Source organism: Lissotriton helveticus, chromosome 5_1 (assembly GCF_964261635.1).
Source record: "Lissotriton helveticus chromosome 5_1, aLisHel1.1, whole genome shotgun sequence".
NCBI classification, from domain to species: domain Eukaryota; kingdom Metazoa; phylum Chordata; class Amphibia; order Caudata; family Salamandridae; genus Lissotriton; species Lissotriton helveticus.
In genome coordinates, this window is record NC_136065.1 from 1,098,763,334 (window position 1) to 1,098,777,500 (window position 14,167).

Sequence of the window (14,167 nt, forward strand, 5' to 3'; positions counted from 1 at the left end):
TCACAACCTTTCCCTGTGGTTATGTTCTATAGACCTCAGGGAAAAAAAGATGAATTTTTGTAAAATATTTCTTGGGGGCTGCTGCACTCCCTACAGGCCCGACACTTAAGAACATGCTGCCCAGATTTGGGCACCACCATGCAGCACCACCATGCAGCAAAATATATGTAAATGAGACGATTAAGGGCATTGTACTGGACTCCTTGCCAGGAGCAGTGAACAATAAATCAGGTATTTATTACTTTCCTTTTTTTCCATGGGGCTGCTCAGGAGCCTGCTACACTTAGATGGTGTTTTTTTTTCCTACTGGGTGCCCCGGTCCCACCCGGGGCTCCCAACATATTTAACGTAAAGGGTCACGGGGGAAGTCCCGTTGCCCATGTGGCCCTCTGCTCCCGTGCCAGCACCTGTCCTGGGTGCAGCAGGAACCAGCTATGCACCAACTAGGCTCGGAGCAACTTCTCTTTATGTGTGGGAGCATCCTAGGCTCCCTTCGTGTGAGATACTGGGCAGGGAGAAACATTTCCGCTCCCGCCTGGTGGAGCCTTTCTGCTCCAACTGGGTGAGAGCACTGAAGTCTTCCCTATCCGTGCTCTTGCGGGGAGGGAACAGTGCCCCAGGGAATGGGGTCCCTGGGACACCAACGGTCAATCAGCTCTGAGATGGGGTTCCCAGGGTTGTACCATGGCACACGGAGTGGGGCCACATGCCCACTCCCTAAAATATAACAAAGCAGCCCTGGTGCTGGGGTCCCCGGGGACATACCATGGTTCGGGGAGGAGGGTCCCATGCCTACATCCAAACCCCCAAAAAATTAGTGCCCGAGATGGGGTCTCCAGTGCCTCTAAATGGCTCGGGAGTGGGGCCTCATGCCCCCTCCCCATAAAAATGATACCAGATGTGGCTGCAGTAGCCTTCAATGTCTCAGGAAGGGAAGCTACAGCCCCATCCAAAAAACACTGCACAAACCCCCTGGCCCTGGTCCACCCTGGGGGCTTTTATTTGAAAAGGGCAGAAGCCAACTTACATTTTTTTTTTTTTTACAATCAATCCGCAGACTGGTGCACATTCTAGTGGCATAGAGTGAAGTGGCATATAGTGGAATAGCATACAGTACAAGTGGTGTAGAATGCAGTGTGGTACAGTAGACTAGTGTAGACTGTAGTAGGGTAGAGTGGATTGGCGTATAGTGGAATCGCGTACAGTGGAGTGGCTTATAATGTAGTGATGTACAGTAGAACAGCTTATAGTGTGGTGGTGTAGAGTGGAGTAGAGTGCAGTGGTGTAGGGATGAGTGGTGTAGAGTGCTGTTGCGTGCAATGGAATTGTGTATAGTAGAGTGGTGTATAATGGATTGGGGCACAGTGGAGTGGCGTAGAGTGAAGTAGAGTACAGAATGGAGTGTGATAGAGTGTAATACCATAAGTGGAGTAGCAAAGAGTGCAGTAGCATAGAGTGGCAATGGGTTCAGTGGAGGGAGGTCCAGTGTAGAGGCATACAGTGGAACAGTGCAGAGTGGAGGGTCATACAGTGGAGTGGCGTAGAGTGGATTAGCGTAGAGTGGATTGCCATAGAGTGGAGTGGCATACAGTGGAATAACGTGCAACAGACTAGCATATATTTAAATATCATCCAATGGATTAGCATAGAGTAGCATACAGTGGAGTCGTGTACACTGGAGTGGCGTAGATGGAACAGCATTCAGTAGAGTGGAGTAGAGTACAGTGGTGAACTGTGGAGTGGCGTAGAGCGGCATGGAATTGAGTTGAATAGCATAGAGTGGAGTGGTGTACAGTGGAGTGGAGTGACGTAGATTATAATAATGTAGAGTGGTGTAAAGTGGAGTAGAGTAGAGTGGCACACAGTGAATTACCATAGAATGAAGTGGCGTAGAGCGGAGTGACATGGAGTGGCGTACAGTGAAAATGTAGAGTTGCATAGAGTTGACTGGTGTGGAGTGTGTTAATTAAAACAGACGTAGTGTGAACGTCTGTGAACGAATGTAGATGCAATGTGGCAGGACTATACATTATGAGGTGTAAATGTACATTTTTGGCAGTATGTGTCGACAGTGTAACTAGTGTTAAAGTTATACGGTTTTAAAAAACAGTTATATATTGTGCAACAGTATACTGCAGTACGTTTGCAGTATACAGCGGTAGATAGGGATGAGAAGTCAGTATGGGATTGGCTTATGGCTGTGTTTACCAAAGATAAAAGGCAGTAATGTAGTTCTCATCACAGTTATTCAGCGTTCTCGGTTTTTCTGAATTTTGTGTCACGGTCTTCGATATACGGAAGTAGTAGGTTTTATTGTTGTTCGCTACCTATTACCACTTTACTAAAGTGGTAATAGATGAAAAAATTAATTTATCATTTTCTATATATTTTTATAGCAGTCTAGGAGAACTGCACATTTTTTTAAGTAGTGCAGTAATTTGTAGGTATTACTGTGCTACTCTGTAGACAATTTTGTGCATATTTAAATACGTTAAAAATAGAAAATACATTATATTTGTAAAATATAGTGTAATATTGTGTCTTTTTTATTTTAAATTTCTTTGGGGGTACTGTGGTACGCTGTACATTTAAAAAAAATATATAGAAACGTATACATATTTTTTAATACCTATTACCACTTTACTAAAGTGGTAGTAGGTAGGGGAAAAATACAAAACCTAATACTTACCAAGACCTGAAGTTGTAATATAGAACACAGCCAAACTGCACCTAAAAAAAGACTGCATTTAACTTTGGCAAAGGCAGTCATTAGTCAATCACCTAATGACTTTCACTAGGTTCTGTGGTACTTCCACGAAATACCATAACATTTTGCGAAAGTACTGCAACAACAGATATTACTAAGTTAATTTGCCTTATAACTTAAAAATACTTGCTTGTAGTATCCAAAAAGATCATCGGCGCACCATAATGTCTAATCCTGACAAATTTCATGTAAATTCGTTCAGCTGTTTCCACACTACGTCCAATGCAAAAGTCTATGGAAAATACATTCCCTTTTATCTTTGAACCTCCTTGACCAATAACAGCAAGACTTTGCATCATCAGCCAATGTAGAAGGAAGAATCGGTCTGCAAAGTTCTGCAAAGTTCTGTGGAGATTTGTCAAATGGGTGAAAGTTAATTATTGATTAAATATCCAAGAAATTCCCATCTCTGGTAACCCTAACTATAGCTACAGAGTGGCTCAAGCTCTGTTGAACAGGGCCCTACTCGGATTTCCACTCTACCCTTTCCATCATGGAAAATATTTGTGGATTTGTGTATCTGGGAGCTTTCATCTAAGGAGGTTAGGGGAAAATAAACAAAGCCAGCTTTGCTAGGAGCATTTGTATATGGTTATTTTTACATGTAAAACTTGTCTGGTCATTAGCTGTTTGCTTTGCTGTTCAGGAAAAACCCAAGGAAGTTAGTGCCACAACCCAACATGGAGGCAGTACTTAATTTGTAAAGAAATACTTGCCAGGGCCCTTGTCAGGAGACTACTGCAGCTTGCACCACCCATTGCACTACTCATGACAATTCAGACTTTGTATACATTAAAAAGGACTAATACCTGCCACCCAAACTATTTGTATAGCTTTGGGTGGCAGGTATTAGCCATTTTGAATGTATATAGAATTAAACAACTGTTGTAGTGTTCATCACAAAATTAGCAAACAGCGCCACTATGTGGCTGGCTGTCCTGTGGGGGCAGACATTGTCGTCATTCTGAACTTCTTGGTGGCCTTAGCCTCAGATGGTTTGCCATACAGATCCACTAACAGCTTTAAATCGGCCATTTCAGCTGTCCAAGTACTGATAGATGGGCACCCGGATGGGGAACATTCTCTGGTCTGTAAATTTCTCAGGGGCATTAGACTGTCCGTCCCTGCTGAACTCACTAATTCAAGGTTGTGGGATGTTAATACGATTCTTTGTATGTTTAAGTCATGACCTTCTAATAAGTAACTTTCCAGGAAACAGAAGTCAGCAAAACTAGCTACTCTTTCGTGTTTAATCTCCTGCAGGAGAGTCTCAGATGTGAGAGCTCTATATTTAAATGGTAGGATTATTTTCTCCAGATGGAGTAACTTTCAATATCTCCAGACAAGCAAAATGTAATTCAAGAACTGTATCATATCAAGCATTTTCAAGTGCTCCAAAGTTATGCGTGGTTAGAGCATTGAAGGCCTATGAGTTCATGACAGAAGAACTACGCCCTCAGGGTGAAAGACAAATACTCATTGCTCTCACTAAACCTCACCTCCCCTACCATTAATAAATGGGTCTGATGGGCCATACAGGAAGCGGGGATCAACATCTCCCAGTTTGGAGCTCCCTCCGTGAGGGGAGCCATGGCTTCGAAAGCTTTCTCAATGGGAGATCGCATGGAGGACATTCTCAATGCAGAGGATTAGTCCTTAGATTCTACCTTCAAAAGGTATTACTTCAAACCAGTTACAAATCTGGCATCTCTTGTAGTGGAGAGGCTTTAAACTAACCTAATCCTCACCTTCAGTCCTAATATAAAATGAAAAATGTCCTAGCTATCGGAACGGAAAGTTTCAATTTTATTAAGTACTCAGAGGCGAGGATTAGCCCACTCTTCTAAATTGGTTAATGCACCCACCCAATATGATGTGCAATTACAACCCTGAAATGTCCAATTGATGATATTGCACAGTTATGAAGAACTGCTCCACAATTTCTTATCTTTATATACTTGCTTGTATATTGTGTTTCTTGCATTGTTTCATGACCTTGAGCTGATGTAGTTTAGATAACATAATTCTTAAGTCTCTTATTTGTCTTCTCAGGGACAGATTCAAATAAACAGGAGTGATCCTGAGAGAGATAGGCTGTGTTCGTTAAAAGAAAGAGGACAATAGAGCGCCTCCCAGGGATGTTGAAAGGACATGCACTGTTCTGACTGGATGAACTGTTTCTTTCTTTTCCACAAGGACTCATGGGAAATGTAGTTTAATGTGGATACATGAGGTATGATGGCTGCTGTGTATTAAAGTGGAGAAAGTAAATCCTAATCCTCACCTCGGTGTCCTTAATAGAACTGAAACATTCAGTAACGATTACTAGGAAACTTTTAGATATACATACACTGTGACTCAGATTCAAGGTGCTTTCAATGTTGAAAAATGAAAACTTAGTCCACCCTTTTGCTCTGGCAGCAAACTACAGGAGTATTGGGAAGGTATATTAATTGAAATTAATACTTTAGTAGAGATCAGACTGATTGTGTCCACCAAAATAATTAATTTGGGTTATTCAACCTATGGTACAATGGAAAAAGAAGACATTGTCTTCCGTGCGATAGAAACAGCTAGATTATGCAATGCTAAACACTGGTTAAAGTCGATTCCCTACAATTTCGCTATTTGGAAGATTTTTTTTCATGAATGATTGTGGCTTGTCAGAATCTGGGACCCAGTCAAGCATTGGGTAGTTTGTATATAAAGCCTCCTAACGAGACCAGCTGTTTAGAATTCTATTTATGATACCACGTCTTTGTTTTAATGATGTATGTCTTCTGACTTGACCTCTTCTAGTATTGTCTTACTACCATACCTATTAAAAAAAGTTTAAAAAACCAAAACAAAATCCAGATAATTAACACACCCCTCCCCAAAAATAACATGAGTATAATGTTGCGCAATAGGTCATGCATATTTCACATAATTTTTGTTTTTACCCTGCTTATGTTTTATGAGTAATTTTCGCTTACAGTAGAATTGTTTGAGCATAAAATGCTTAGCAGGATTCCATGAAACTGGATGTGTGCCACAGCTGTTTGCATAGCAGTAACAATGTGCCTGGCGCGACTTAAGAAATGTATCTACAATACATTGAGCGGATATCTTTTGCGACATCTGTACGCTACGGCATACTTTGCATACAATTATCACAGAACTGGCAACCAGATGTAATTCACATAATAGGTGTAATTTGAATACAAAAATTATCATATTATAGTTAGGAAAAGTTATGCAATTATGCTCACTCTCAATAATTACACAATTTTTCCTTGAACACTCTACTATTCCTTTAAAAAGGCGTTTTTGCATTTACCAGATGTGAATTCAATTATTAATGTATTTGTACTTTATTGAGGACTATCAAGAAATAGTCTTGAAGCATGACTGCAGTTGTTATACAGATCAATGAACTAGAACCAAATGGACTATATATATATCTAAAAATGGGATTAGAATGTAAAACAATTAATAAGAAAAAAAAACTATGATCCAAACAATAAGCCATAATCAAACGCAACATAATGTTTAAAGAAATCAGGGAAGCACTATAGAGACTCTGATCACCACAGGAGATGTCTGGAAAAAGTTAGCTCAGCGGTTTTAAGCTGAAGTTCCTCATTATTACGCCTTTTTCCATCAACTCTGGCACACCTCATGTAAAAGCATGAAGACATTAGTTGCCACCCAGAGAAGTGGGGCACATTCAGGGCAATATGGAGATAAGGAGGAAGATGTACGCATTGAAGAAACCCCCAATGGCCTAGACAAACTTTGTTTAATGTATTTGATATGTAGCAGAGGCTACCTCCAAGCAGCAGTGAGGCACTTTATAGAGCACATTACTGTAGCAAGAGCATTTCAAACCAGTGGTGCTGCAAACTGATCAGTACTGTATATGCGGTGTCCAGTTTAGATCAGATTACAGAAAAATGGGTGGGCTAGGGAAGGGAAACTTGGGTGGATTGGGGAAGGACTGTGAGAACTTGTGTTTGGGTAAAGGCTATACTGCTATTTTTTACATGGCACTGTGCACACTGACATACTTTTACACAGCTGCCAATTGTATTAACGCATATTTATAGTGTGATGTTGGTATTTACAAGGTTACACAAGAATGAGACATGTTTTTCTGATTTCCAGTGGAGCAGTGATCTGAGGGCAAAGTCCCACTGGGATTTCCATCAATTTGTTTCAAATTACTTGTGCAGCAGCATAATATATTTTAAGTACCAATGCCCCTTGAGATGCTTGCCTAGATGCTCAGACTCATTATATTGATGTACACATTTTCTTGGATAGTATCCAAACATTTAAGCTGCCCCATGGCGGCAGAGTAGAGGCAGAGAGCCATTTTGTAAATCCAGGAGAGTTCTTTGAGTGGAAATGCTCTTAAATGTATACCTAGTGAAACATTACGGATATTATAACAGGAATTCCTCAACATGAGTAAAAATACCAAGCTCTAATTGGCATATATAAAAAGCAATTGAAAGAGGTTCCAGTTTCATGAAAGCTCACCTTCTCTCCTCTTTTCCCCCTGAATCCACAAATTCAATGAAAACATTATTCCTAATTAACCTGTTCCATTTCTCAACTGCTCCTCAAGTACTCTTCAATACGCTTCAAAACCTTTCTTAAGGCCCCTGGCCCTAATCGGATGAATCCATATATTACTACATGTTCTACTGTTTAATGGTCGAATTATTTCTAAGTTTAATCACTCCCTTAGTCATTACATTACCAACTATGCCAAGTTTGTTCCTTTCTGAGCATAATTTAAGTGGGAGAAATTAAAACATATAACCCTTGCAACTGTTTACCTACAATATAGCATATATATTTGCTAAAACATATCAGAAGTACTTTCAAAAATATTCTTTTTGTGAACGTTATAAAAAGAACATATAAAAGTCCTTTTACAATTATTCAGGGATGTGGAATTCCTGTAGCCCGACGCCCAGGACATATTGTTTGGGGTCAAGGGCAACAAGTTTTCATGTGTATTTTGTCCTTGGGACAAGTAGGCCCAACCCCCTGCAGCAGAAACCCTTTGGCTGCCAGTTTGCAGTACCACATTATGGATCAGGGAAGGGCACTGTCTGCAGTTTAGGTAATATTGTTGTCCATATGCTAATGCTGTTCAAACTTGTATTTAGGGTTCATTATTTGAGAGCCTCTATTATTAGGGTGAGTGCTCCAATTAATGTTGTAAGCTCTGACTGCATTACTGACAGTGGTTCCAGTGTTAAAATGTGTACACACGTGTTCAAAGTTTAGCAATATGAGGCTATTATAATGCTCTCAGAATGCTCTCTGATTTGTTGCAAATATTTGCAGAAGCTTGAAAGCAAGATTGATGATTCTTTGCTTTCAAAATGAAATGTTCATAAAAAATGAAAGCAGAAAAAAAAACATTTTTCTAAACCACTGTAAAATGTTAGGTATCATTTCATTGCAGCATAATTTAGTACCGTGTTGATGCATGCTAGTATTTCCCCAAAATATTCATAATGAAAAATCAGTGTAACCAGTTTCAATAAGATTATGGCAAACAAAAATAAACAAGCATTGGCAAAGGCAGTAGTTCTGAAATTGGTGGTCAGCTTTTTAGTTTCTCAATGTGTGACTTGTTTTGGCATGGTTTTTGTAAAACCTCACTGGTGTAGGAGCTGTCCGGCCCTCACCATTATAACAAGCATTGGCAAAAGCAAAAGTTGTTTTTGGTCTCAAAAAGCACACAGCCACAGTAGTTACTGGCACCGAACAAAACTACTTAGTGTGCCAATATGCTCCTTGTGAAAGAGCAGAATGTTGTCACTCACAGTGAAGCTAGACGATACCGTGAGAGAGACAGTATTTTAATAAACTCAAAAAGTCACGGTCAACGCCAGACCAAATTAGGGGCCTAATTATTGAAGTAAGTCGCCAAAGTGCACCCCTGGTATATGTCCTTGAATTAAGTGCAGCTATACGGCTTTCGTGAATTCCCAAGAATTTACAGAAGTAGAACAAGAAATAGTACTCCTAGAAAATATTTGTGAACTGCATTTTAGCATGAGCAAAAGTGGCATATGTAGATTTGCTCATGCGAAAATCTGAGTATTTGCATGTTCACTTTCCCTCCAACCACTTGTTTCCCAAACGCTGGAAGAAGGTTTACGTCTGCTGTTGTCAGGAATAAACTGCCAACATTACTTAGTATGAGAACAGGTTAGAAAAGAGTTTTTGAAAACCCTTAAAACATCTAAGTTAGTAGGTTTGGACAGACTCAAAAGGGCATTCTTACCCTGGAACTATTGCTTACCACTTCATTTCAGCCCTAGTATGTAGATCTGTGGAAAGGTGGCAACATAAGGGGATTGCTTGTATTCAAACACTACTATGGTATGAGCCCTGGCATAATCAGAGAGGCTATATCAGAGTTCTTATATAATGAGATTACTGCCATAATTTATCGCCGCAGTACATGGCACCAAAGGGACAAGTGGATTTTGTTACAGGACAAGTAGATTTATGAAGTAACCTGCCCCATGGACAAGTAGATGTTTTATTAAATTCCACACCCCTGAATTATTTTATCCAAATCACTCTAAATTGCCACCCCCCATAATCCATCTTATAGCTCATAAGGGAAGAACCAAACCAGCGAAGAAGTTTTGTCTCTGCCACTGCTATTCAGCCTTCTATCAATGAGACTCTTACAGGTAGATCTCTCCAGTTGACAAATCTCACTCCTAAATAATACTCACCATTACATATTTGTACACCGACTTTATGGTACATCCATATTCATTATACTTTTCCGAAATTTAAGCTACCACCTTAATGCTGTCAACATCAAAGGGAACCTATCATGAAGTGGTACAGTTCTGCTGATTTTATGGCTGAATATAAAACATCAGAAGGACTTTGGTATTGTTTCTTAATGCTCAGAAGGTAATCTTCTTCATCTGTCTCCTTGATGTAATAGTTTTATAATCCCACACAAAAGCATGGAGTTGAGAATAATGATAAGTTAACAACACAGAGTTGATGGACAGTGGTTTTCGACAGACCTGTATTACTGGCCACTCCAGCTTGGTTGCCCGCTTCCTGCATCAATCATTTGTTTTAGATGTTAAAGCTTACTTCAAGCTGTTTTAGCACCAGTAGGAGCAAGCACCCAACTCACATTTGAATAACAGAATGGAGCATTTTGTAGGAACAAAAGGTTTTCGGATTCATGCTAAGTGATAACTTTAAATCACATTTTATTCACATATATGGACTATATGATTGTGCTATTATAGGGAGTGCTAGGTTCTTATAAAAGATTTGAAAATACTGTAGACGTTGTTTGAGCTTTCCGATAGTTCAAAGTTAATATGATATTATCTCGGTGGTATTGCTATTTTAATTGGAGTTGAATCCAACAGTTGTCATTTGCATTGGTTACAGGATTTTCTTTAGATCAATTATAATTTTGGTTAAAAATCAATAAAAAGACAACAGTAGGAATAGATAAGAATATGAAGATAGGACTTCTAATTACTTACATTAATTTCAAACAAACCAGAGCACCGTCATTTATGCCTGTGGTGACTATGTTATGGTCAGTCGTTGAAAAGTTCAATGATCGGACTCCTCCATTCTGGTATGAGTGGCACTGTGCTCGAGCATGGATTTCCTAAAGCAAAGCATGAATATATGTAACATGGAAAATTAGAGGTTTTATTTGATGTGGGACAGTTTTAATTTTGACATTTCAGTATTTGACCTTCTGTAATGTTTGTTTTCCCTGTTTGGAGAAAATGTTAATTAAACATTTATCAATTTATCGAGATCAGTATCATTAATTGATAATTTTCACATACTTTGGATATAACATGTCCCTCAGGGTTAAATATCTTTTCTTTCTCTGATATATTTGTAGAGTGTATCATCACACCTTTTAATGACTGTCAGATACTATCAGAAAGTTCTGCAATCCAGGTAGAACGGTACCATTCTGTCGTCATGTAACAACAGGGTTAAAACTTGTCATTTTAGTTTATACAGCAGTGCAATTTATAAAAGTCATACAAAATCTGAAACATTTAAACAAATGGTATTAATAAGTAAGTGTGGTGTTAAAGGACGCCATGCTTGAAATCACCTGAAGAAGACAGTAAATATAAAGCATTCTGTACCCAAGTTGCTATTACACCAAATATCGAGCTATCAGGAGACCACCCAGCACCAGACATGCTCCTGCCAATTACTTCATATCTTCATTCTTGGTATATCCTATCATAGAGTCATCGACCCCTGGATCAATCCCACTCTCTACCCCTGCCACCTAGCTTACCCTATTTCTGTATCCTTGATCCACAGTCCCTTTTTCACCATATTTCATCCCACTCCCGAAACCCCATTCCTACCACTGCCATCATTATTTGCTCCAGTAATATTAAAACCCTCTGTAATTAAACTTCATTCATCACAGATAATTTTGACTGTCACTAACCCTTGCGCCACTGCACTACCATCACAGAAATCGGAATTGATGATAGGACTGGAACACATGCTGGCCTACCAGTACTTCCTTCTCCCAACACCTACTCTCCAACGTTTAAGTGGAAAATCCAGTCTAAGTCAATCACATCTTTTTTAATCAATTCCATAGCAACTTTATCCACCCTGGGATATCACTACAAATTCAATCTCTCAAGACTCAAAAGTTCTCAACATCGCAGCTGGAGGATGAAGCAGAGCCCCAATTCTAAGTTTCAGGATGCAAAGTGCTGGTGGCTAAAAATCCAGCGCATAGGGGGTGTGGCTTGAGCCGCCACAAGATGGCCGCGTCCGGCTGAGGCTCCGTGAGTCAACCGGGACCATTTCTCTCTTCGGAGTGGCTGCTTCTGAGATCAGGCGGTATGAACTGATCATATTGGAGGCGTGGGCACGGGGGCACAGGTAGCTGTCTTTTTTTGACTAACTCGAGCTGCTTCTGTCCCCGTTTTCCCCGTGCCATGTTTACCACAGAAATCCAGGTAGCACCCGCCATTTTGTGTGTAAAGGGATGCAACAGTAATTAGAAGCATTCTTTCACTGCCTGCATTCGGAAGGGCTCGAACCCCTCTCAATAGTCAGCTCCTAGTGTCTCTCTGACTCATTTCAGCTACTTTTTTCTTTTTCTCTGCTGAACTTAAAGCCTCTCAGCTCTAATTTGGATATTAGAGATGCAAGTCCAGTCTTTACAAAAGAGGTCTCTGTTCCATTTTGGCATTTTGGCATTTGGCATTTTGGCAGTTTATAGGTCTATACTCTTTTCCAATATTCTGCCTGCCTTTTGAGACATTGTTATATCAGCACTTACTATTTTTCCCTCACATACATGGATCCTCCTCCCTCCCTCAGTCAGAAGAGTGCCTTTGCCAATATGTCTTCCCTCCGTAAGAAACCTACTACTGCTCCCTCTAAACGTCAAAAGGAGCCTAATTATCCTACTAAATCTCCACTACCCATAACATTGGATGCCCTCATTGAGGAGAAGCTTATAAAACCTTTTGTGATTGACACCAACGCTACTCTTCAGAGGCTAGAGGACAAGTGGTCTAATTTAGACTCAAGGGTGTCCGTGATGGAACAAAAGGTCAGTGACACACGAGATGTGATTCCTAAGGTTGCAGCTATGACCAAAGAAATAGCTCTCCTCAAACTAAAAACGGAGAACTTGGAAATTTGCAATAGGCGCAATAACCCTTGAATTTACGGTATTCCAGAGGGAGAGGAGGGGTCAGACATGCTTGCCTTTCCAAAAACTCACATTCCTAAGATTGTTGGTCTCAAGGAAGGGAGCACTCTGAATCTGCAATGTGCCCATCGCATTGGACCTAAGCTTGGAGGTCCCCCCTCTACATCGTCAATCAATCTTCCCAGAGGAATAATTGTTCTTTTTTTGGAGTACACTGAACTGTTAATGGTTCTATCAGCTGCAAAACAAAGAAAGCAGTTGTTGTGGTCAGGTCAAAGAGTCTATCTCTCTCAGGATGTGGCTCGAGATACCACTGCCCATCGCAAGGAGTTCCTTTCTTTTCTTCCTGCTCTTCGTTCCATGAATGCCAGATATGGATTAGTGCACCCCTTCTTTTTTAAAGTCACTCATAAGGAAAGAACTTACTCATTTGATCATCCTGAAGACCTACGACAATTTATTGTTCGCCATAAAGGAGAAGAAATAGACTTTGGGAAAACATTATCACGGTTTCCTTCATTATGTTTCACTTTACTTGACTTAATCTCCTCCAATTTACTGGCTCCGGTGATATTCATCTCCTTTCATTGTTACCTGTTTCGCTTAACTGCTGGCTGCTGTTGTTTGTCTGTATTCTATGGATGATATTCTTCATTAACTTTGTGGTTTTTCTCCACAGATATCCCTGTCTTGTATGGATACCCCTCCGTGATGTTTCTCTCCTTCCTGCCCTCCCATCCGGCTCCTAATGTTCACAGTTATTCCTCATGTGTAGTAAGTGTCCTTGAGTCTCCCTGTAACTTATGTTTGTCTATTATAACACTATCACTTTCAGTTTTTATGTGTTATCCGTATTTCCCTAGCTGCCGCTTACTATTTTGTTCCCCTTTTCCTTGCGACTCTATCTAGTGGTCTCGCTCGTTCCTTGTTGACTTGGCTGGCTCTGTCATCTGTCTTCACTTTGCGGCTCCCCACTTTTCCATGATATTTTCTTTAGTCTGGATATGTATTTCTTCTCTCTTGGCTGAAGTCACTTGGCTTCCTGTCAGCTTTTCTCTGTCTATCATTTACATCCCTTACCTTTTCTTTTCTCTCTCTCTCTCTCCTCTCCTCCTGTTTCCCCTTCCCTGTTTCCCTCTCTTGGTCCTATGGCTTCTTTCTTCCTACTTTTTTTCTTCAATTTATCACTCTTGTCTATTCTCTTTCTTTTCGTATTTCTTACTTTTACTCTTCTCATATACCTTTTGCATACATGTTTTCTCTGCACAGTTACTTATTTGTTGACTTCAAATTTTTGCATGCTGAATTGTTCACTTCTATCAATTTTAGAATACTCATGATGCTGTTTAATGACTTTTCCCTCTTGTGATGACAGATAATGTTTGCCCTGTCAAGAAGCAAAGGGTATTTACCCATCTTTCTGGATTACGGTGTAAAATTGCGATGTTACAAGAGACACATCTTAATAACAATGATAGTAACTCCCTTAAAAAACAATGGGTTTGTGATGTGCATTGTTCCCCAGCTAAATCCCTTTCCCTCACTATAGGGAGGGAGGAGAAGGATACAGATGGTCTTTGGCTTCTTCTTCATACACGCATAACTGGTTTCCCTATCTCTCTCCTCAACATTTATGGTCCCACTGGTATTGATTCACAGTTTTGACACTCCATGTCACA

At 40.1% G+C, this 14,167-nt stretch overlaps 1 protein-coding gene across 1 annotated transcript in view; it reads right to left on the reverse strand.

The window, feature by feature from the left end:
• The window catches only part of CFAP43 (cilia and flagella associated protein 43), a 753,224-nt gene that overhangs the window by 434,347 nt on the left and 304,710 nt on the right, over positions 1 to 14,167 (reverse strand). The window contains exon 16 of the mRNA XM_078643733.1: positions 10,309 to 10,439. Within this exon, the coding sequence (XP_078499859.1) occupies positions 10,309 to 10,439 (131 nt within the window). The remainder of the gene's footprint in view (positions 1 to 10,308; positions 10,440 to 14,167) is intronic.